Source organism: Mesoplodon mirus (genome assembly GCF_964341445.2).
Source record: "Mesoplodon mirus genome assembly, chromosome: 5".
Lineage (NCBI taxonomy): Eukaryota > Metazoa > Chordata > Mammalia > Artiodactyla > Ziphiidae > Mesoplodon > Mesoplodon mirus.
Window position 1 is genome coordinate 122,792,782 of NC_138980.1, and position 26,638 is coordinate 122,819,419.

Genomic DNA, 26,638 nt, shown 5'->3' on the forward strand with positions numbered 1-26,638 from the left:
AAAAGCTGTGACGTTCTTAAAATGCTATAAAATATATTATTTATATATTCTTCTGTTTTTGTGAGATAAAGTTAGAGGTTTTTCATATTTTTACATGCTAACACATATTCGTGGGACAAGAGCTAAATAAAGGTGGGATGCCTCCAGTTGTGAAAATGCAACATTATAAAACAGTGTTTACTGACAAATTCAGAGAGTCAGGCTGCAAAAATGACTGTTTTACTCTGAGTAAAGAAATGAAGAATAAAAGGGTGGAGTATTAGAGATAATACAAACTTTTTTTAAAACTGCAGACTATAGTTAATATGATACAGAGAAGAAAGATTAGAGGAGTCATTGAGAATCACTAAACTAACCTTATAATAATTAAGAAAATTTTACTATTGAATATTCACACAGATTTGCTAGCTATTAAAATTGTGTCAAATACAACTCTATATCAAGTACCATTACCAAATATTACTTAGAAGTAGTGTTTAAGCAGTTAAAGACTTAGAAATTTGACTTAATTTTTTAAAATGCTTTATATGTGGTAAAGTACAAAATAAATATACATTGAAAGTGTATTTCAATACTTTAACATTTACCAGATTATTTACTATATGTATACCTTTAGATAGGAATATAGTATGAAAATTATTTTCAACTGTTAGGTTTTTCTGAATGGAAATTGTTAACAGTTAATGATTATTTTGTCATTCTTCTGTACAAAGGACTTAAACAAGACCTCAATATCAGTAATATAAAAATAGCAGAAGTCTTCATACATGTTTCTTCTTGAACCATTGTGACCTAATGAACAAATCTTAGTACAACAAACTGAATAAACACATTACATACCAAAGTACCTTTGTATAATGCTAATAATCCCAAAATCATAAGTTGTTCTCTGGACCCTAGAGCTGTACAACTGAAAAATCTCAGATTTGGCTCCCAAATTTTCTCATCAGTAGTTCCAAGAATAACCTGAGTTACTGGATCACCAAGAATAATTACTATAGTAAAATATCATTAAATTGGGCTTATTTTATAATTTGTTAAAATTCAGGTATCCTAACTGATGTTAACTTTTTTTTTTTTTTTTTTGTGGTACACGGGCCTCTCACTGTTGTGGCCTATCCCGTTGCGGAGCACAGGCTCCAGACGCGCAGGCTCAGTGGCCATGGCTCACGGGCCTAGCCGCTCCGCGGCATGTGGGATCTTCCTGGACCGGGGCACAAACCCGTGTCCCCTGCATCGGCAGGCGAACTCTCAACCACTGCGCCACCAGGGAAGCCCTGATGTTAACTTTTATTATCTATGAGAGGTGACAGTCATCAGTCAGCTAAGTCATTTGCATCAAATGATTTTCTTTGCCTATTTAGTTATGATAACCTATATTAGTTTGGAATAACTATATAGTCCATAATATATCTGAATGTTTTAGACAAACTGAGCTATTTCACAGAATAGAATGATGGTGCTGGATATTCTTTTGCTAATAACTCTGGTTTGTCAGGGTCCTTCTTCAGATGCTGCTTTAAGTCCCTTTTGCATCTAAGTGTGTATAACAATTTTGGAAGTAATTTGTTAATAATAATAGCACAGATACAGTTCTTCCAATGTAGTAATGTGTACCTACCACGTTTTGGGTTCTCTTCTTCTAATGCATCTAAGATTGAACTGGCTGGTTTTGGTTTTTTAGTAACTGCATCACATTCTTGGCTCATATTGAGCTTGCAGACAACTTAGCTCTTTTTCCCTGAACTGCTCACAAGCCAGGCCTACTTCATCCAGTATTTGTGTGATTCTGACGTTGACATCTCAAATTGGGAAAAAGGGTATTATTTTAGAGTGGGATGGTGATGAGCTTGGTTTTCAACCTGCTTCAGTTAGTTGCTGGTGGGATGTCTAAATAGAGATGTTACAAAGACAGAGATATGGGTCTGGGCAGAGGATAAAATGTCAAGTACAGAGAGATTTGTGATTTTAGGTAGTAATTAAAATTGTCAGAGTGTTGTGTTTTTTTCTGTTTTTTTTGTTTTGTTTTGGTTTTTGTTTTTGCGGTACACGGGCCTCTCACTGTTGTGGCCTCTCCCGTTGCGGAGCATGGGCTCCGGATGTGCAGGCTCAGCGGCCATGGCTCATGGACCTAGCCGCTCCGCGGCATGTGGGATCCTCCTGGACCAGGGCACGAGCCCGTGTCCCCTGCATCAGCAGGTGGACTCTCAACCATTGTGCCACCAGGGAAGGCCCGTCAGAGTGTTTTTGTATGGAGATGAAGCAGCTGTGGGAGGTGCTATTACTTTCTCATACAGACTCAAGCAGAAGCTATCCACAATAGTGTCTTTATAGCCCTTTTATTATTAGTACACACTTTTCAATCTCACAGACTTATAAGGGACTAGTTTAGAGGATTAGTGAAATAATTAGTTTTACATTTGTGTTTTTGAATGATTAATTCCTAAGACTTATTAGTTTATTAATCACCAAGAGTCACAAAATTGCACAAAAAATAGTGATATTGTATTTGACATGCATCAGTTTAGCTGTTTACAAAATGTCTTATTTATTAAAAGTAATAATGCGTATATTTTACTTGAGTAGTGACTATAACTTGAACCATCTTCAATTTAATGGATTAATTAATGGGTACAGGAAGATGATAAGGTAACAAATACCATCAAACTAAACATTTAACTTTTCATTTAGGATACACAAGAAATTGATAACTTGTTGCTTCCAATGTTGGGACTGAGTGGCTCAGGGCAGGGAGTGTGTGTGTTGCGTTGCCTTTTCACTTTGTGCTCTTGTGTGCGATTCAAGTTTTGAACCATGGGATGATTTTACATTTGGAACAGGTAAAGAAATTTAAATTTTGAAATTCACTTACTTTAAACATGAGATAGTATGATGTTTAAAAAGTATTTACACTTGAAGTTAGAAGTCATAATTTCAAATCCTAATTTCTTCATTTCCTGGCCAGCTGGCCTAAGATGAATCATTTCACCTCTTTGAAAATGGGGATGGTGATAGCTGCCCTGATTACCATTCAGGGTCATTGTGAGTTCATTTAGTAAACATATCTGTGAAGCACACACTGAAAGGTGCTCATAGGAGACACATTTCCAGTCCTCAGGGCATCTACTTTCAAGTGTAGAAGTAGACAAAATTGTAACTTATATTTAACTTATAATTTCTATGATGGAAATAAATATGCTGTAAAAATTCATAGGAAAGATCCATAGTGGCTGCTTAGGGAGTAGTAGAGTAGGGGCTAGAGTGGTCCTTATTGAAGACAAGGACTTTTGAGTTAAGTTTTGAAGAATGGGTTGGGAGGATATGGGGGAGAGGATGAGAGAGGGAGAAGGCATTCCACCCAGAACAAGCAACATTTCCAGACCCATCTCATTTTATGTGTGTTTGTGTGTAGCACATTTTTGTTTTATTTATTTTAGGACAGGATGCTGTAGCAGGTTCTTCCTTAATTTTGCTGACCCCCAAAATCTTGACTATGATTATTAGTTGAAATTTGGAAATAGTGGAAAATTTCACTTGGGACTTCATAGTGACCACAAAAGAATTAGTAGAGAATGACTAAAAGTCACTGAGTTTTAACTTACACATTTTTATATAGACCATAAACACTAAATCATCAGATTCTGATATCAACCTCCAATTATTTCTCACTAAGGAACTAGTGAGAATTCTTAATTAAGGCAACTAAAGCAATAAGCCTCTAATTTGCAGTTCACTTGGAGTTCCCAGATGAGATTTTTCTTTTCTTGCATCTTTCTTGGTATTTTTGTCCCCACATACTTTTGTAAAGGCATTGTTTCTTCTGTGTGTCTGGGGTCTCATCACTAAACCCTTAGTCTTCAAAAGCCTAAAATTTACTCTAAATACAATGTTTCACTCTGATTTCTGTAAACTGCTTTCTTCCAATATGTTTAGCAGAAAAGCTTGTACCTGCTTTACTTGTTAATTCAAATAGCTTCTTTCCCTAATCTTTTTTTTTTTTTTTAATTTATTTTTGGCTGCATTGGGGCTTTGTTGCTGAGTGTGGGCTTTCTCTAGTTGTGGCGAGCGGGGGCCACTCTTCATTGTGGTGCGTGAGCCTCTCACTGTTGTGGCCTCTCCCGCTGCAGAGCACGGGCTCCAGGCACGTGGGCCTCAGTAGTGGTGGCTCGCGGGCTCCAGAGTGCAGGCTCAGCAGTTGTGGCACACGGGCCCAGTTGCTCCGCAGCATGTGGGATCCCCCCAGACCAGGGCTCGAACCCGTGTCCCCTGCATTGGCAGGCGGACTCCCAACCACTGTGCCACCAGGGGAAGCCCTCTTTCCCTAATCTTGAATACTTTTTTCATCTTCACTGGGGAAGATAGGAATTTTAAATTGATTTGACAAGTTATGGAGTTCCAAGCTGTGAGTAGATGTACTTTTCCTGGTGCCATATTGTTTACTTTATAGAGCCATTAAACATCTCAACTCCATAATAGTTTATATACATTAATATTTAACTACTTAGTGCTCACTCTCCTTTAAGTCACAGTTTAGGGGCATTGATATTTTAATATTTAATATTTAACATCCAGTATCCTATAAGTTACAGAAGTACTTTGTAAATTGAAAATATGATATAGATAGAAGATAGTATTATTTATTATCAATATTAGCCTCCAGTAAACACCATGATTATTAAAAATAAACACAGATTTTTAAAGTTTTATGCCAGTTTAGTTTTTCTTGTTGTTGTTTGTGTATGGTTTGTTGTTTTTTATTTTTTTCCTTGGGCCGTGCCATGCAGCTTGTGGGATCTCAGTTGAACGACCAGGGGTTGAACCCAGGCCATGGCAGTGAAAGCCTAGAATCCTAACCACTAGGACACCAGGTGTCAGGGATTTTGCAAAAATTCATGTGAGATATTTCTTAATATAGGGGAAAACATAAAATTGGGTATTGTATAGGTAATTTCCTCTTTACATTGTATTTATTTGTATGTGGGAACGAAAAAAATGAGGTATCTCAATTTCTAAGTGATTTATCAGTTTAGAAGAAGTTAGTCCAAAGTAAGAAAGCATTATTTCTATACCTGCAGAGCATTCTTCTGTTGTTAACAACTCTATCATTTCAGATGCTTTTAGATTTGAAGAAAATAATAATAGAAAATCAAACTGTATGTGATTTAAACTATAAGGATGTTTCTTATGTTATACAATAGGAAATCTGGAGGTAGGGTGCATTCAGAGTTGGTTAAATCAGTAGTTTAATACCGTCATCAAAGATTCAAGTTCTCGGGCTTCCCTGGTGGCGCAGTGGTTGAGAGTCCACCTGCCGATGCAGGGGACATGGGTTCGTGCCCCAGTCCAGGAAGATCCCACATGCCGCGGAGCAGCTGGGCCCGTGAGCCATGGCCGCTGAGCCTGCGCGTCCGGAGCCTGTGCTCCACAACGGGAGAGGCCACAACAGTGAGAGGCCCACGTACCGCAAAAAAAAAAAAAAAAAAAAAAAATTCAAGTTCTCTGATTTCCCAGAGTGACCTTTCCTTTTAGGCTGGATCTCCTCATGATCCTAAGGTGGCAGGTGTCACAGGTGATGATGTCTAGGGGAGAAAAGAGAATTGTACTTGCTATGTCACATTTAGGAAGAATGACAAACTTTTCAGAAGCTCCCAGCAAAAGCTACTTTAAAAATGCAAATTGAATATTTCAAACAAGTGGGGAAGACATAGTTTGCCCATAGGTCTATTATAAAAGTTGAAAATGAATAAACAGATTATAAATATATATCATTTAAAATATGATATATATAGGATTACATTTCTTTCTCATTGGATCCCATGCTACTCAAGGATACTATTCTTATAAATCCAGGTTAAATTAGTTTTGTTTTTCATCAGTTGCTTCATATTACAACCATAACTATGTTGGGGGGTGGACTGTGGAGGGGGGTACTTTTCCTGGAGTTTCTAATTGTCTTTCATTTTTACATTATTGGGAGAAAAAACACATAAATGATTTCTACCTTCTTACTCATTCTTCTTCTTAAAGATGTGTCTGTAAGACTCCATACTAAGATTCTCATTTAGATTGATTGTTTTCCAGGCCTACGACACTGTCAATACTGGGATTTTTTCTTTTCCTTCATTAGACTGTTGCATTACATTGACCATGGTTTCTTTTCTTGATATTCATCTTCATTTTGCTGGAATACATTCTTAAGTAAATTTGTCAGAAAGGAGGCAGAGTAGATGAACTTTTTGAATTTTTATACAACAAAAAAAAGTTCACCTGGCCTATGACTTCTTTCATCACTTTTCCACATGACTTACTGTTTCTTTCAGATCTTAACACATATCCCATTCTCAAAGAGGCCTTCCCTGACCATCTTGTTTTAAATTGTGAATTCCCTGTATTACCAGCCCTTCTTCACTGCTTTTTCTCTTAGAGCACTATTCACAATCTAACATGCTATAATATATTTTGCTTATTGTCTTTATTTTCCCACTAAAAATACCATAGGGCAGAGATTTTTGTGGTTTTGTTCACTGGTATATCCTTGGTACATAAAATGTCTGGCACATAGTAGCCCCTCAGTAAATAATTGCTGAATGAATTAGTGAATTTCCTCTCACTATTATAGTTATAAATCCAGGTTTTAAATTGTTTTCTCTCAGAACTTTGAAGGGATTGCTCCCATGTCTTGTGGTATCTAGCGTTATTAATGTGAAAGATAAAACTTTTATAGGTGACCTATTTCTTCTCTGTTTGAAAGCTTTAGTTTTTTGGGGGTCTCTGGAAATTCTCAACAATGTACATAGACGTGAGGTTTTTTCACTGATTCCAGTTGGCACTTAGAAATCCCTTTCAGTTAAGATTGGTTTTTTTTTTTTTCCATCTCTGGGAAAATTTATTTTTTTATTGAAGTATAGTTGATTTACAATACTGTGTTAGTTTCAGGTATACAGCAAAGTGATTTGGTTATGTATATTCTTTTTTTTAATTCTTTTCCATTATAATGTGTTACAAGATATTGAATATAGTTCCCTGTACTATACAGTAAATCCTCACTTACCTATTTTATATATGGTAGTTATATGTTATATATGGTAGTGTGTATCTGTTAATCCCACACTCCTAATTTATTTCTGCCCCCAAGGGAAAGTCTAATTTTTTAAAAAAAAATTCTTCCCCTGATTTTTTACTTTATCACTATCTACAACTCCTATTGGTTATCAGGTTTATCTTCTTTTCCCTTGATGTTCATTTCCCTTATTTTTCTCTTTTTAATTTTACATCTCTTTAATGTAGGCTTTGATATGCTTATTAATATTTCAGCAGTGAAATCTGGCATACTGTTTTCTTTGACTAAGATGAAATACTAAATAGTAGGCTAAAATAGGATAGATTGAATTAATATTTGCATTTTGTTTATGACTACTAATAATGAATGACTAAGTAGCTTATCATATCAGTAGAAAAAAGAAATATTCATCAATAAATGATCACTAGTTTATTGGAAAAAGATTTAGTCTAATTTCTCCTCAGACACTATATATTTTCAATATTATGTAATAAGAAAATAATATACATCTATAAAATTTGTGAGTAGGGATATTCATCACAATATTATTTATATGGGGATGACCAGATGTCTAACAGCATTTAATAAGCTGTCATACTGGTATTATGAAATGCTTTGCAGCCACTAACAGCTATATTTTCAAAGAATATTTAATGAGATTGGAAATGGTACCCTATCCCATTTATTTATTTATTTGTTTGTTTGTTTGTTTGTTTATTTATTTATTTACAGTTGTCTCTTGAACAACATGGGTTTGAACTGCATGGGTCCACTTATACATGGATTTTTTTCCATAAAGGTGTACTACATTACTATTTTTGATCCATGGTTCAAGGGGGCAGAACCAGATAAAAAGGGTCAACTATAAAGATATACATGGATTTTTGACTGTGAGGAGGATCAGCATCCCTAACCCCTGAGTTTTTCAAGGATCAATTGTGTGTATATAATATAAATTTTCGCACATGTTTAAAAAAAACTACTGAAAAATATTCAAAATGTTAATACAGGTTTCATAATCCCTTATAAGAAACTGTTGGGCCCATATGTATTTCTGAATTCCAGGTTTTTTAGATTTTGGAACAATAATAAATACATTTACATGATAGTGTCTAGAGAAGTACTCTATAATCAAACACATTCATATTTCTGCAGTGAAACATGATTGTTCACATTAAGTAGAATACATAAAGTCTATAAATATTTTCATGTCAGTTGAGGTCACATTTTGCTGGTAAATGAGTTTATGCCAAACTTAATTTTTAAATTCCAATTTTTTAAAATGTTTTTGGAATTTTAGAATTATGTCCATTTTGGATCAGTAGTATACTGTTAGCTTGGGCAATGAGATTATGACTGATTTAAAAATTTTATTCTTTATAATTTTTCAAATGTTCCTGTACTTACAGGAGCATATGCATATGTATGTTACAGAAAAATATTTTAGTAACAAATTTAAGAACTATGACTATATATACTTGAGTTAAGTTTTCTTATTAAATCTTAGCCTTTCCTAGAGAAAGGAAGAAGAGTCCAATTCACCAGAAGCTATTCATTCATAGATTTAACAAATACTTATCCAGTAATCATACTATTTTAATAAACATAGATAACCTTATAAGTTTTCAGGGAAGTTAATATTTCAAACATAATATAATACCGTTTCACACTCTTCTTATTGTCAGAAATTTAATAACTCAGACAATTCCAGCTGTTCACCAGGATGCCAAAGAGAAGCAGGAAATTTCATATACTGCAGGTTGGGTATCAATTGATACAACCATTTTGGAAAGCAATTTGATAATATCTAGTAAAGCTGAAGTTGTGTATATACTCTCTGAAACCTCTTCCATGTCATGTGACTTGTCTTCAGTACATTGATTTATACTGTTTGAAAGTGGAACTTTTTCAATTTCTCTTGCATCTTGCCTTAGCATTTTATTTATTGTAATTTTACACGCTGGTATTACTGGGTTCTCACTAACTGTGATTTTTTTTCTTTTGGGGGACAGTACATTTGCTATTCAGTAACTTGCTTCCTGAGCCTTTTCACAGTATGGCTTTTTATTTTTTTTAAACAAAAACTTCACTTATGCTTGTTTTGATATTCTAATAGTCATGTAAATATTCAGCACCTTTACTTGTCAAGTGTGATACGTAGTTGACTGTCTTGTCAGTTTTGCTGAGGCAATGACTGCTGTTTTCCATGGAGAAGTACATGGAGTAGGATGACTAGGATTACCAACCAGAACTGTCAGTGGATCTAGGCATAGAATTTATCTCTTTCATTGTATACTTTCTCAGAAATCACTGTATTTTTCTTATTTCTCAAATTTTGTGAATCACTTTTGTTCCACTTCAGAATTGTCTTATGTATCTCTTTAAATTGAAAATGTTAAAAGGCAATAGTGAGATTTTTAGACTCAACTTCTCATTCAGCAAACGTTGAGTGTCTACCACGTGTCAATTACAGATCAGGAATACAGTATGAATACAACCTAATCCCATCTTCAAGGAACTTAAGACCTAGCAAGTAAGACTTGGTTTCAGTGTAGTGTGGTAAATGCTAAGATGGTTAAGTAGGGGTTGGATAGAGTTAAGTCAAGGTCTTCCAAGTCAGGGGTCAGCAGCCCTTCTTTGTAAAGGGCCAGGTAGTGTATATTTTAGACTTTGTGAGCCATATTGTCACAACTACTCATCTCTGCTATCATTACGTGAAAGCAGGTAGCTATAGAGGATACATAAATGAATAAGTGTGGCTGTGTTCCAATAAAACTTTATTTATGAACACTGAAATTTGAATTCCATATGATTTTCACATGTCACAAAATATTTTTCTAATATTTTTAACCATTTAAAAATGTGAAAACTGCTATTGCAGTTGGCCCTGGGGGAAGATGGCGGAAGAGTAAGACGCGGAGATCACCTTCCTCCCCACAGATACATCAGAAATTCATCTACATGTAGAACAACTCCTACAGAACACCTACTGAACGCTGACAGAAGACCTCAGACCCCCCAAAAGGCAAGAAACTCCCCACGTACCTGGGTAGGGCAAAAGAAAAAAGAATAAACAGAGACAAAAGGATAGAGGCGGGACCTGCACCAGTGGGAGGGAGCCGTGAAGGAGGAATGGTTTCCACACACTAGGGAGCCCCTTCGCGGGCGGAGGCTGCGGGTGGTGGAGGGGGAAAGCTTTGGAGTAGCGGAGGAGAGTGCAGCAACAGGGGTGCAGAGGGCAAAGTGGAGAGATTCCCACACAGAGGATCGGTGCCGACAGGCACTCACCAGCCCGAGAGGCTTGTCTGCTCGGCCGCCGGGGCGGACGGGGGCTGGGAGCTGAGGCTTGGGTATTGGGTTTCATTCAGAGCGCAGGGAGAGAACTGGGGCTGGCGGCGGGAAGAGAGCCTTAAGGGGTTAGTGCACCACGGCTAGCCCGGAGGGAGTACGGGAAAAAGTCTGGAGCTGCCGAAGAGGCAAGAGACTTTTTCTTCCCTCTTTGTTTCCTGGTGCGCAAGGAGAGGGGATTAAGAGCACTGCTTAAAGGAGCTCCAGAGACGGGCGCGAGCCGTGGCTGAAAGTGCAGACCCCAGAGACGGGCGTGGGACGCTGGGGCTGCTGCTGCCGCCGCCAAGAGACCTGTGTGCGAGCGCAGGTCACTGTCCACGCCCCCTTTCCGGGGAGCCTGTGCAGCCCGCCACTGCCGGGGTCCCGGGATCCAAGGACGGCTTCCCCGGGAGAGCGCACGGCGTGCCTCGGGCTGGTGCAACGTCACGCCGGCCTGTGCCACCACAGGCTCGCCCCGCACTCTGTGCCCCTCCCTCCCCTCAGCCTGAGTGAGCCAGAGTCCCCAAATCAGCTGCTCCTTTAACCCCGTCCTGTCTGAGCGAAGAAAGACGCCCTCCGGCGACCTACACGCAGAGGCAGGGCCAAATCCAAAGCTGAGATCTGGGAGCTGTGAGAACAAAGAAGAGACAGGGAAATCTCTCTGTGCAGCCTCAGAAGCAGCAGATTAAAGCTCCACAATCAACTTGATGTACCCTGCATCTGTGGAATACATGAATAGACAACGAATCATCCCAAATTGAGGAGGTGGACTTTGAGAACAAGATTTAAGATTTTTTCCCCTTTTCCTCTTTTTACAATGAATTATCCCAAATTGAGGAGGTGAACTTTGACAGCAAGATTTACGATTTTTTTCCCCTTGTTCTCTTCTTGTGAATGTGTATGTGTATGCTTCTGTGTGAGATTTTCTCTGTATAGCTTTGCTTCCACCATTTGTCCCAGGGTTCTATCCGTCCGTTTTAATTTTTTTTTAATAATTACTTTTTAATTTTAATAACACTATTATATTTTATCATACTTTATTCTATTTTACTTTATCTTCTCTTTCTCTTTTTCCTACCTTCCCTTCCTCCCTCACTCCCTCCTTTCCTTCTTTCCTTCCTCCCTCCCTCCCTTCTTTCTTTCTTTCTTTCCTCCCTCCCTCCCTCCCTCCCTCCTTTTTTTCTTTCTTTCTTTCTTTCTTCCTTCCTTCCTTCCTTCCTTCCCTCCTTCCTTCCTTCCTTTCTCTCTTTCTTTCTTTCTTTCTCCTACTAATTCTTTCTTTCTACTTTTTTCCCTTTTATTCTGAGCCGGGTAGATGAAAGGCTCTTGGTACTGCAGCCAGGAGTCAGTGCTGTGCCTCTGAAGTGGGAGAGCCAACTTCAGGACACTGGTCCACAAGAGACCTCCCAGCTCCACATAATATCAAGCGGTGAAAATCTCCCAGAGATCTCCATCTCAACACCAGCACCCAGCTTCACTCAACGACCAACAAGCTACAGTGCTGGTCACCCTATGACAAACAACTAGCAAGACAGGAACACAACCCCACCCATTAGCAGAGAGGCTGCCTAAAAACATAATAAGGCCACAAACACCCCAAAACACACCACCAGATGTGAACCTGTCCACCAGAAAGACAAGATCGAGCCTCATCCACCAGAACACAGGCACTAGTCCCCTCCACCAGGAAGCCTACACAACCCACTGAACCAACCTTAGCCACTGGGGACAGACACCAAAAACAACGGGAACTACGAACCTGCAGCCTGCAAAAAGGAGACCCCAAACACAGTAAGATAAGCAAAATGAGAAGACAGAAAAACACACAGCAGGTGAAGGAGCAAGATAAAAGCCCACCAGACCTAACAAATGAAGAGGAAATAGGCAGTCTACATGAAAAAGAATTCAGAATAATGATAGGAAAGATGATCCAAAATCTTGGAAATAGAATAGACAAAATGTAAGAAACAGTTAACAAGGACCTAGAAGAACTAAAGATGAATCAAGTAACAAAAACACAACAAATGAAATGAAAAATACACTAGATGGAATCAATAGCAGAATAACTGAGGCAGAAGAACGGATAAGTGACATGGAAGAAAAAATAGTGGAAATAACTGCTGCAGAGCAGAAGAAAGAAAAAAGAATGAAAAGAACTGAGGACAGTCTCAGAGACCTCTGGGACAACATTAAACGCACCAACATTTGAATTATAGGGGTTCCAGAAGAAGAAGAGAAAAAGAAAGGGACTGAGAAAATATTTGAAGAGATTATAGTTGAAAACTTCCCTAATATGGGAAAGGAAATAGTTAATCAAGTCCAGGAGGCACAGAGAGTCCCATACAGAATAAATCCAAGGAGAAATACGCCAAGACACATATTAATCAAACTGTCAAAAATTAAACACAAAGAAAACATTAAAAGCAGCAAGGGAAAAATAACACACAAGGGAATCCCCATCAGGTTAACAGCTGATCTCTCAGCAGAAACTCTACAAGCCAGAAGGGAGTGGCAGGACATATTTAAAGTGATGAAGGAGAAAAATCTGCAACCAAGACTACTCTACCCAGCAAGTAGCTCATTCAGATTTGATGGAGAAATTAAAACGTTTACAGACAAGCAAAAGCTGAGAGAGTTCAGCACCACCAAACCAGCTTTACAACAAATGCTAAGGGAACTTCTCTAGGCAAGAAACACAACAGAAGGAAAATACCTACAATAATGAACCCAAAACAATTAAGAAAATGGGAATAGGAACATACATATCGATAATTACCTTAAATGTAAATGGACTAAATGCTCCCACCAAAAGACACAGATTGGCTGAATGGATACAAAAACAAGACCCATATATATGCTGTCTACAAGAGACCCACTTCAGACCTAGAGACACATACAGACTGAAAGTAAGGGGATGGAAAAAGATATTCCATGCAAATGGAAACCAAAAGAAAGCTGGAGTAGCAATTCTCATATCAGACAAAATAGACTTTAAAATAAAGACTACTAGAAGAGACAAAGAAGGACACTACATAATGATCAAGGGATCGATCCAAGAAGAAGATATAACAATTTTAAATATTTATGCACCAAACATAGGAGCACCTCAATACATAAGGCAAATACTAACAGCCATAAAAGGAGAAATCGACAGTAACACAATCATAGTAGGGGACTTTAACACCCCACTTTCACCAATGGACAGATCATCCAAAATGAAAATAAATAAGGAAACACAAGCTTTAAATGATACATTAAACAAGATGGACTTAATTGATATTTATAGGACATTCCATCCAAAAACAACAGAATACACATTTTTCTCAAGTGCTCATGGAATATTCTCCGGGATAGATCATATCTTGGGTCACAAATCAAGCGTTGGTAAATTTAAGAAAATTGAAATTGTATCAAGTATCTTTTCCGACCACAATGCTATGAGACTAGATATCAATTACAGGAAAAGAGCTGTAAAAAATACAAACATATGGAGGCTAAACAATACACTACTTAATAACAAAGTGATCACTGAAGAAATCAAAGGGGAAATTAAAAAATACCTAGAAACAAATGACAATGGAGACACGACGACCCAAAACCTATGGGATGCAGCAAAAGCAGTTCTAAGAGGGAAGTTTATAGCAATACAATCCCACCTTAAGAAACAGGAAACATCTCGAATAAACAACCTAACCTTGCACCTAAAGCAATTAGAGAAAGAAGAACAAAAACATCCCAAAGTTAGCAGAAGGAAAGAAATCATAAAAATCAGATCAGAAATAAATGAAAAAGAAATGAAGGAAACGATAGCAAAGATCAATAAAACTAAAAGCTGGTTCTTTGAGAAGATAAACAAAATTGATAAACCATTAGCCAGACTCATCAAGAAGAAAAGGGAGAAGACTCAAATCAATAGAATTAGAAATGAAAAAGGAGAAGTAACAACTGACACTGCAGAAATACAAAAGATCATGAGAGATTACTACAAGCAACTCTATGCCAATAAAATGGACAACCTGAAAGAAATGGACAAATTCTTAGAAATGCACAACCTGCCAAGACTGAATCAGGAAGAAATAGAAAATATGAACAGACCAATCACAAGCACTGAAATTGAAACTGTGATAAAAAATCTTCCAACAAACAAAAGCCCAGGACCAGATGGCTTCACAGGTGAATTCTATCAAGCATTTAGAGAAGAGCTAACACCTATCCTTCTGAAACTCTTCCAAAATATAGCAGAGGGAGGAACACTCCCAAACTCATTCTACGAGGCCACCATCACCTTGATACCAAAACCAGACAAGGATGTCACAAAGAAAGAAAACTACAGGCCAATATCACTGATGAACATAGATGCAAAAATCCTCAACAAAATACTAGCAAACAGAATCCAACAGCACATTAAAAGGATCATACACCATGATCAAGTGGGGTTTATTCCAGGAATGCAAGGATTCTTCAATATACGCAAATCAATCAATGTGATACACCATATTAACAAATTGAAGGAGAAAAACCATATGATCATCTCAATAGATGCAGAGAAAGCTTTCAACAAAATTCAACACCCATTTATGATAAAAACCCTGCAGAAAGTTGGCATAGCGGGAACTTTCCTCAACATAATAAAGGCCATATATGACAAACCCACAGCCAGCATCGTCCTCAATGTTGAAAAACTGAAACCATTTCCACTAAGATCAGGAACAAGACAAGGTTGCCCACTCTCACCACTCTTATTCAACCTAGTTTTGGAAGTTTTAGCCACAGCAATCAGAGAAGAAAAGGAAATAAAAGGAATCCAAATTGGAAAAGAAGAAGTAAAGCTGTCACTGTTTGCAGATGACATGATACTATACATAGAGAATCCTAAAGATGCTACCAGAAAACTAATAGAGCTAATCAATGAATTTGGTAAAGTTGCAGGATACAAAATTAATGCACAGAAATCTCTGGCATTCCTATATACTAATGATGAAAAATCTGAAAGTGAAATCAAGGAAACACTCCCATTTACCATTGCAACAAAAAGAATAAAATATCTAGGAATAAACCTACCTAAGGAGACAAAAGACCTGTATGCAGAAAATTATAAGACACTGATGAAAGAAATTAAAGATGATACAAATAGATGGAGAGATGTACCATGTTCTTGGATTGGAAGAATCAACATTGTGAAAATGACTCTACTACCCAAAGCAATCTACAGATTCAATGCAATCCCTATCAAACTACCACTGGCATTTTTCACAGAACTAGAGCAAAAAATTTCACAATTTGTATGGAAACACAAAAGACCCTGAATAGCCAAAGCAATCTTGAGAATGAAAAATGGAGCTGGAGGAATCAGGCTCCCTGACTTCAGACTATACTACAAAGCTACAGTAACCAAGACAGTATGGTACTGGCACAAAAACAGAAAGATAGATCAATGGAACAGGATAGAAAGCCCAGAGATAAACCCATGGACATATGGTCACCTTATCTTTGATAAAGGAGGCAGGAATGTACAGTGGAGAAAGGACAGTCTCTTCAATAAGTGGTGCTGGGAAAACTGGATAAGGATATGTAAAAGTATGAGATTAGATCACTCCCTAACACCATACACAAAAATAAGCTCAAAATGGATTAAAGACCTAAATGTAAGGCCAGACACTATCAAACTCTTAGAGGAAAACATAGGCAGAACACTCTATGACATAAATCACAGCAAGATCCTTTTTGACCCACCTCCTAGAGAAATGGAAATAAAGACAAAAATAAACACATGGGACCTAATGAAACTTAAAAGCTTTTGCACAACAAAGGAAACCATAAACAAGACCAAAAGACAACCCTCAGAATGGGAGAAAATATTTGTAAATGAAGCAACTGACAAAGGATTAATCTCCAAAATTTATAAGCAGCTCATGCAGCTCAATAACAAAAAAAACAAACAACCCAATCCAAAAATGGGCAGACGACCTAAATTGACATTTCTCCACAGAAGATATACAGACTGCCAACAAACACATGAAAGGATGCTCAACATCTTTGCTCATTAGAGAAATGCAAATCAAAACTACAATGAGATATCATCTCACACCAGTCAGAATGGCCATCATCAAAAAATCTAGAAACAATAAATGCTGGAGAGGGTGTGGAAAAAAAGGAACACTCTTGCACTGCTGGTGGGAATGTGAATTGGTACAGCCACTATGGAGAACGGTATGGAGGTTCCCTAAAAAACTACAAATAGAACTACCATATGACCCAGCAATCCCACTACTGGGCATATACCTTGAGAAAACCATAATTCAAAAAGAGACATGTACCAAAATGTTCATAGCAGCCCTATTTACAATAGCCCGGAGATGGAAACAACCTAAGTGTCCATCATCAGATGAATGGGTAAAGAAGATGTGGCACATATATACAATGGAATATTACTCAGCCATAAAAAGAGATGAAATTGAGCTATTTGTAATGAGGTGGATGGACCTAGAGTCTGTCATACAGAGTGAAGTAAGAAAGAGAAAGACAAATACTGTATGCTGACACATATATATGGAATTTAAGAAAACAAAATGTCATGAAGAACATAGGGGTAAGACAGGAATAAAGACACAGACCTACTAGAGAATGGACTTGAGGATATGGGGAGGGGGAAGGGTAAGCTGGGACAAAGTGAAAGAGCGGCATGGACATATATACACTACCAAACGTAAGGTAGATAGCTAGTGGGAAGCAGCCGCATAGCACAGGGAGATCAGCTCGGTGCTTTGTGACCGCCTGGAGGGGTGGGATAGGGAGGGTGGGAGGGAGACGCAAAAGGGAGGGGATATGGGAACATATGTATATGTATAACTGATTAAATTTGTTATAAAGCAAAAAAAAAAAATCTGAAAATACTAATAAATAAATACACAAATAAGTGGCAAGAGATACATAAAACAAGATTGCCAAAATATTAATAATTGTTGACTGAGTGATGAGTACCTGGGGTTTATTATGCTATTTTCTCTACATTTTTTGTTTGAAAATATCCATATAAAATGTTCTTCTAAATATCAATTTTTTAAAAATCTCTATTTGTTACAGTTTCTTACTATCATTAATTGCAGGCTTGTCATTTGTATCTTTAGCATGGCTTGGTGTTGGGCTGTTAGTTACTAGATGGCCATAAGCACAAATTTGGTTATAACTATGAAAATCTTATTTACAATATGAGAAACTGTAAAATCAAGATATCAAATTAAGCTAAAAGTTTTTATCCCAAGGTTTCTTAATTCTTGATTTACCCCAAAATTTTATTCTATTTAGAATTTTATGGACAGTATATTTAAATGTGTTGTATGCAGATTTGTGTAAAGTTTATAGATTACTACAGTGTACTTCTCAAACTTGTGTTGAGAGGCAGCTGTTCTGGAGAATGCTGAGTTGGGGAAAGTTCTTTTTTGCCTCAAGTAAGCTTGCAGTTGAACAAAATTAAACTGATTTTCTTACTACAAGATTTCTCAGGACACTTTAATGTGCAAATATGTATCATAAATTTTTAAGATTTGGCAAGCAGTGTTTTTTAAGCTTATTTGACTACTAATGTACTATGGAATAGTTTGTAAAACACTGGCCTGCATATTTAAAATCAAGTTATGTCCGTACATAGACAGTTAAGTAGTTTGTTATCATTTGCTTATCATTACCTCGATGGCTGTCATTTCTTAAAATTTCTCCTTATGTCTATCCTTTTCTGTTGCTTTTTCTTGTTTCTTTATTTTACTCTTATATATTTGTCTAACTACTAAAAGTGACCAGATTTTGAACTTGCTATGTTTCTCTGTAGGCGTGGGGTTTGTAAGACTAAAAAATACTTTCAGTTAATTATGCCTTTAAAATATAATAAGTTTTCGGACTTCCCTGGTGGCGCAGTGGTTGAGAGTCTGCCTGCCGATGCAGGGGACACGGGTTCGTGCCCCGGTCCGGGAAGATCCCACGTGCCGCAGAGCGGCTGGGCCCGTGAGCCATGGCTGCTGAGCCTGCACGTCCAGAGCCTGTGCTCCGCAACGGGAGAGGCCACAGCAGTGAGAGGCCCACGTATGGCAAAAAAAATAATAATAACAAGTTATGACTTTATATGTATTTGTACTTGTTATTTTAATAGCATTTGAAAAACTAGCAAAAGATAGCAATGTTTAGAGAATTACAACTATTAGGTATATTTTGGTATCTTTCTAATTGAATTTTGCTTTATTCCAGAAAATATAGCCAAAGGAATAACTAGCAGACTTTAAAATCATTCAGAATTGTGCCACTCAGAGATAATTATAAGCATCTAAATTTTTTTGATAAAAGTAATACTTATACATGGGGAAAAAAACCCTGGAACTTTATTGAGAGCCATAAAATGAAAGCCTCTCTATTTACCTCCCAGCTGACCATCCCTACCCCAAATCATTAGGGCTTTTCTCCTCAGGTAACCACAAATAGTAGTTTCCCAGGTATCCTTTGTTATTTGTTTCTTGAATATCCTTTGTTTGTTTATATTCATGGCAACATAAAGTTTATACCTATTTTGTTTTGTTTTTCACTTTGAGATATTTTAGGATGAGAATTTGAAGGTCACATATTCTACTGTAAATACTGTTAACTTTTTGTTATGTTTCTTTCCACGTATGTCACTAGTGCAAGATCATGAAGGACAGGAAGAGCCTTGCTTGCACAACTCAAAATTCCAAACTGGAACATTTTAGTATTTTAATATTTTGTATGCAGTTTATGTAGTGATTTAAATCCAAACTAAAGCTGACTTAAAAGGCTTCCAAGTAGTATGACAAAAGATTTTTTAGATTTGTGAACTTATGTTAAGTCCTATTAGACTATGAAAATTAAATTCTTTTGAAATACACTTAAAAATCTTCATTGCAAATGATTAGACAAAAGCCATGCTCTAATATGATTTTTTTTTCTTTTTTTTTGCGGTACGCGGGCCTCTCACTGTTGTGGCCTCTCCCGTTGCAGAGCACAGGCTCCAGACATTCAGGCTCAGCGGCCATGGCTCACAGGCCCAGCCGCTCCATGGTATGTGGGATCCTCCTGGACCAGGGCACGAACCCGTGTCCCCTGCATTGGCAGGCGGACTCCCAACCACTGCGCCACCAGGGAAGCCCTCTAATATGATTTTTAATTCCATCCCAGTAACATAGGTCTAGAAGTAAGTCAGCAAGCCAGATAGAAAAAACTGCTTTTAATAGCTATGGGACTGTGAAAGTTTTTTTCTTCTGTTCCTTAGGAAATATGTATATAGGAATATTAGTGTTTTCTTGGACTGCATTTTTCTTTTACATTAAAACTTTGATTAATGAGAATTAGGGGAGATTGCACTATTATGGTTAATTGAATTTTGGTTATCTGAGGAATAATTAGTAGAACTTCATATTGCTCTGTTCCTTATTGTTGAAAATCTTCCTGATCTTTGTCAGTACCCTTTCTTGCTTTAGTAATTAAATACTTGTTTGTTTCCACTATTTGTCTGTGAGAGAACCATGTCTAAATTATATATCCCAGTCCCTCGCACAGGAAGGTCAGACACAAAATTAAGTGCATAGTAAATACTTTTAAAACACTTTGGTTGTTGAAAATAACCTAGTCTTTGTTTTGGATTTGGCATGCAATATACTGACTTTTTTCTCAGTAAGCTGAGCTTTTACCATTATGTTGTTTCAGGTACCTGTATAAAAGTTTGGATAACATATATCAGTTAAAAAAAGACATTTGAGCCACGAAAGGCCCCGAATAGCCAACAATATGGTACTGGCCCTAAAACAGACACACAGATGAATGGAACAGAATAGAGAGTCCAGAAATAAACCCACACTCATATGGTCAATTAATCTATGATAAAGGAGACAAGAATATACAATGACGAAAAGACAGTCTCCTCAATAAATGATATTGGGAAAACTAGACAGCTACATGCAAAAGAATGAAACTGGACCACTTTGTTACACCATATTCAAAAATAAACTCAAAATATGTTAAAGACTTAAATGCAAGACCTGAAATCATAAAACTCCTAGAAGAAAATATAGGCAGTAACCTCTTTGACATTGGACTTAGCTTTTTTTTTTTTTTTTTTTTGGTTACTCCTCCTCAGCAACATGGATGGACCTGGAAGGTGTTAATGCTAAGTGAAATAAGTCAAACTGAGAAAATACCGAATGATCACTTACATATGGAGTCTAAAAAACAAAACAAAACAGAAACAGACTCATAGATACAGAGAACAAACTGGTGGTTGCCAGAGGGAAGACAGGTTGGGGACACAGACAAAATAGGTGAAGAAGATTAAGAGATACAACTTTGTATGGTTACAGATGACATATGGTTATTGTGGTGATAATTTCATAATATATAAAAATATCAAATCACTATATTGTACACCTGAAACAAATACATTATTAATGCAATTTTAAGTAAATAAATAAATAAAGCAAACAATATAGAAATGTTAGTATATAATAATTTTGAATGTTACTTTTACATTGTAAATACAGTTACTATAATGGAATGTTTTTAATTAAAAATTTAAGAATTCCGTGCTTTGATAGATTGACTTGCTTTTAGGCAGGTATAAAACTTAAGGTCATGAGGTTCATACATCTGTGGCTAACTTATTTTTCTTCCCTTCCCTTCTCCTCCCCATCTAGTACATATGCTTTTTAAAGTATAGTTTATATTTACAGAGTTTCTTTGTTTTTTATGGTCTGTTGCTAGAGAGAAAGTTAATTCTCTGAAACAGTTTTTGGTTTATTTATAGATTGGTCAAAGAAAAAATGATGTATGAGAAAGAAGCAAAACAACAAGAAGAAAAGATTGAAAAAATGAAAGCCGAAGATGGTGAAAATTATGCTATTAAAAAGCAGGTAAAATTATATCTTAAATAATAACAGCTAACATTTACAGAATACCGTATTAACAGTGGATTAACAGCCCTCTGAGAAGGTCCTACTAAAGGTCCTATTAAAATCTCCATTTAAAAATAAGGAAAGTTACCATCTAAAAATAAGGAAACTGAAACACAGGTTAAATAACTTGCCCACGGTCACACAACTGCTAAGTGGCATACCTGGGATTTGAACACAGGCATTCTGGCTCTGGAATTTGTGCTCTTAGCCATTAAGCAGTACTGCTTCTCCAGTTTTAAGTATTAAATGTAAAATGGCCTAGTCTTATAACTAAATATACTTATATTTACAGATATTTTTCCCAAACTGATAGAAAGACCACCAAAATTATACACAGACACAGACACACACCCACACATACACATGTTATGCATTTCAGTGGCTACTTCTAATTATCCTCATGACAAGTTTCAGTCTCCTTAGCATTGTATACACGGCTCTTCTTAATTTTGGTACCTCCTTATCATTCCAGCCTCATCTTTTGCCAGTCCCTATCTGGACCTCTTAGGTCCTGCCTTTTAGTTTCCTGAACAAGCCCTTTCTCCTTTACCTCTGAGATATTGCATATGTCTGGGATGTCCTTCCTACTGGTCCTGCCTACCCTCTCCTTATTAATTCCTACTTATTCTTTAAACCTCCTCTACACCCCACCCTAACACTGAGTTAGGTGCCCCTCCTCTGTGGTTTCTTAACACTTTATTTATTCTCATCATAACATTTAATTTATATTCACTCCTGGTTGACACTTGTTTTGTAATTGCTTGAGAAAATAGAGGCTGTCAAAGGAACTTATATTCCCACCGCAAAATCTGTCAATCTACCTGCACCTGTACCCATACTACCCACCTTCCTTCCTGTTAGAGTGGATTATGTGCCTCAGCCCTTGTTACAACCGTCAGTGACATTGTTATCACTTCTTTCTTACATAACCTCTACAGCATTTGACACTCTCTCCTTGGAATGCTCTTTTATGTTGGCATCTTTGATAGAATGGTCTCCAGGTTTCACTGCCATTTTTTCTCAGTCTCCTTTGCTGAAACTGTCCCTCTCCCAGCACGCTCTCTCTCTCTCCCATCTCTCTCTATGTATCTCTTTATCTCTCTATCTTTAAAAAAATTTTTTTTAACCATAAGAGTTCTAGCTACAATTCCTCTCTAGGTAATCTCATACCATCCTTTAACTTTAAGTACCATCTTTATGCCCATTCATTTGTTTGCACAGCAGATATTTATTGAACCCCTGCTACTTGCCAAATACTGTTCCAGACACTCTTTTAGACATGGCATTAAAAGCAACAACGAAACAGAAAAACCCAGAATTCCTGCTAACTTGACATTCATTCTGGTGCCAGTATCTCCCAGATTTCTATCTCTGGGCCCAACCACTCCAATATATATCAGTATATTCAACTGATCACCAATTTGACATATCCCTTGTGTGTTCAAGATAAGAATCTTGGTCTTCCCTCAACCCAGCTCACCTCCCTGAAACAAGAAGCTAGTCTTTCTCTTGTTTCCCCCCTCTCAGTAGATGGTATGTCTACTTATTCAGATACCCAAACCAAAACTTATGGGTCTTCTCTTGATCACCAAGTCCTCTTTCTTTTTCTTTACATTTCTTTCTCTCCTGCCACTATCCTAGTCCAGTCCACTATCACTTCATGCCTGTACTACTGCAAAAGCCTCCTGGTTGATATCCTCTTTGTCTCTTGATAACCCTCCATTCCTTTCATACCACAGCAGCCAGGTTGATCTCTTTAAAAGGTACATCAGATTACTTAGCCCTTTACCTAAAATCCAGTGTCCAGTGCATTTGGAATAAAATCCAGATGACACTAGGTAAAAGGAGAATATAAAAGAGCTTATACAGATTATATCTCAAGACTTATTTTTTAAATCAGCTTTATGAACTCACAGTGGTTTTCATCATATAAATTATGTTACAGATGGTAATGCACACTTAACCCAGACTTTAATTAAGCAAAATTAATCACTTAAAGTGGATTTTTCTGTAGGTAGTTGCTTTCTGTTGTGCACAAGGAATGCAGTGGCACTTGAAATGTCTCCTTCTTCAGGTTATACAAGAAGAGAACTTTCTTATTTTCTTGAGCTTCCAGGAGAGCCTCCCTTCCTCTATGTATGATCTAGCAAAGGACATTCGTGTGTCAGATATTCTTAAATTGAGAGAGGATTTGTAAACAGGTGTGCAGATATAGTATGTCCCCCAAAATGTTGACTTTTTAAAACTAACTGCCCTTCATAAGGATTTACATATGGAATGTAACTTTTTGATTCTTAACATTATGTTAAATGCTTTTTTAATATATACTTCCATAAATATTCATATCACTTTTGTATCTCTCTCACTTTAAGATACTCTATTTTTTTTCCCACATCTAGTGAGAAACATTATAACATAGTGTATCACTTATTTCACCCAGGTCCTTCTTAGACCCCATCTGGTTTATTTTCCCACTTGTGTAGTTAGTGACCTTGTTTAGTTTTTTCTTTGCCTTTTTCTTTTCATCACCAATAATGTATTTTAAAATAGTCCTATAGCTAGAATATGAGTTGTAAGTTACTTGGAATGGGGAATGTGTTTCCTTTCTAAATAAAATTCTACAAATAATGTCACAGATTATCACAGAATCTGTTTTATTTCATTTGTATTTATATATTGATTATCTTTCAGTAAAATTACTACTTGATAGGTAAGGATTAACTCTTTATTGAATCCTGTGTTCTAATTGTTACTTAAAGATATTAGCCACTCACATATATATAGAATCTAAAAAACAAACAAACAAACAAAAAAGGTTCTGAAGAACCTAGGGGCAGGACAGGAATAAAGACGCAGACGTAGAGAATGGACTTGAGGACATGGGGGTGGGGGGGATGGTAAGCAGGGGCGAAGTGAGAGAGTGGCATGGACATACACTACCAAATGTAACATAAATAGCTAGTGGGAAGCAGCCACAGGGACATCAGCTCAGTGCTTTGTGACCACCTAGAGGAGTGGGATAGGAAGGGTGGGAGGGAGGGAGACGCAAGAGGGAGGGGATATGGGGATATATGTATATGTATAGATGATTCACTTCGTTGTACAGCAGAAACTAACACACCATTGTAAAGCAATTATACTCCAATAAAGATGTTAAAAAATAAAAAACTTTAAAAAAATAAAGATATTAGCCACTTACTGGTTATATCATTGACTACGTATGCAGATGTAAAAGGAGTTTGTTCAAAAACCCTTTCTAAACTCAACCGTGTTAAAATTCTTTTGTCACAGTGGTCATGGTTTATAACATGATTTCCTAGATTCATAGTCAGCCTAGTACTTAAATTCAAGAATACCAACCCATATCTAATTACAGAACAATAAATTTTTTTGTTTTCTGATATTCTCAACCTGCAGTGTATACAGTTGTCAGTTGGAGTTTTGTTTCAGGGTCTCATGAAACCTTGTCTTTAGCCCAGCCTACATGCTTTTCTCAATTCCTTTTCCTAGCTTACCTTTGCAGTGGCCAGCCTTACATGTTTTTTCTTATAGCGAAGGGGAGTGGCGTTGCCAGAAGCACTGCTCTTTTCCTAATTGCCTGCTACTTTAAGGTCAGGAATTGTTTCGTGACATTTGCTGATGCCCCTTGTAAAAAATATGGAAGCCAAGTGCCAGATTTTGTGGGTTCTCTACTCTTCTCCCGGTATTTCCTCCTCTTCTGAGCTAAATGCCATTCCCAGTCACTGTGCACTACCTTGGCTTTTCTCTCACTTGGTTCCATTTTGCTCTGGCTTTCCTAGATCTTCTGAACCAGCCCTAATATTTTATGACATACACATACAATGCTGTCTCTTGGTCCCTGTCAAACTTACCTGAAATTGATAGCCAAAATTGTTCTCTCTTGCACTGGGCTTAATTTTGGTTGTTTTAAAATAAATAACTAAGCAGAAGTTTCAGGACCCTAATAAGCCAAAATACCAGTCAAAGAGTTATTCTATAACACAACATTCAAATGTTGACTAAATATTGATTTTTAGCCTTCTGCTTATGATATTCCTCTTTTCCTCCAATATCCTCATCCCCCGATTAGGGATGGTTACAGAGGATTTTGCCCTCAACTGGTGAAGGTATTCTCGTCTTTTTTTGGTTTTTTTTTTTAAAGCCTATTCTGGAGCAGAAATGATTGGTAATAATGACAATCAAACATATCTCAGTTATTTTACCTAAGGCATGATGCATCTCTTACCTTCCAGAAGTAATATTAAAGGACAAGCTGGTACAATTTTCAACAAAGATTTCTCACAAAAACCTTACATTTATTACATATAATTGCAGTATTGTGAAATTTTGCACCACATTTTTTGTGATTTACTTGAACCATGAGTTAACGTTCACAATTTGATATTTCTTTTCCCTAAAACTGAAGGGGCAATTTTTTCATTAAATATATGGAAAATAATAGGAGGTTTCAGTCTACAAAGAGGAATTTGACCAAGGGTCTCTTACTAGGCTGCAAGAAACACCAGATTTTTTTTATCAATAACTAAAATTTTATTGTCTCTTGGTACATATAATCAGGTTTATAAATGGTGTTCTATTTATACACTTGCTTTTTTTGTTTTTTGTTACAGACTCACAGGGAGTTGCAAAAAATTTTCAGGGAAGTCTCATATACCCTTTACCATTCCTTTTATAATGTAGCATCTTGCATAATTATATTACAGTGTCCAAATCATGAAACTGACATTGGTACACCACAGAGCTTATTTACATTTCACTAGTTATACATGTACTTATTGTGTGTGTGTATAATTCTATGCAATTCCATTGCATGTGTAGCATGTGTAACTACTACACGATCATGATGGAGAACCATTCCGTCACAAGACTGCCTTTTGCTATCTCTTTATAGCCCCTGTCCTCTCCACCCCTTAAATCCTAAATAATTAACACTCTTTAAAGAATGTTATATAACATGGAATGGAATCACACAGTATGTAACCTTTTGAAATTGACTTTTTCACTTAATTTCTTGAGGTCCATCAAGGTCATTGAGTGTATCACTAATTTGTTCCTTACTATTGCTGAGTAGTGTTCCATGGGATGAATGTACCACATTTTAACCATCGAAGGACACTTGGATTGTTTCCAGGTTTTGGCTGATACAAAAAAAGCTGTTATGAACGTTCATATTCAATTTTTACGTGAACATAAGTTTTCATTTTCTGGGATAAATGCCCAAGCAATTGCTGGGTCATATTAGTACATTTTTTGTTTTAAAAGAAACTACCAAACTCTTTTCGAG

The 26,638-nt window shown here is 36.9% G+C and overlaps 1 protein-coding gene across 1 annotated transcript in view; it reads left to right on the forward strand.

The window, feature by feature from the left end:
* TBCA (tubulin folding cofactor A) overlaps positions 1-26,638 on the forward strand; it is a 110,326-nt gene that overhangs the window by 72,231 nt on the left and 11,457 nt on the right. The window contains exon 2 of the mRNA XM_082621936.1: positions 21,186-21,291. Within this exon, the coding sequence (XP_082478062.1) occupies positions 21,186-21,291 (106 nt within the window). The remainder of the gene's footprint in view (positions 1-21,185; positions 21,292-26,638) is intronic.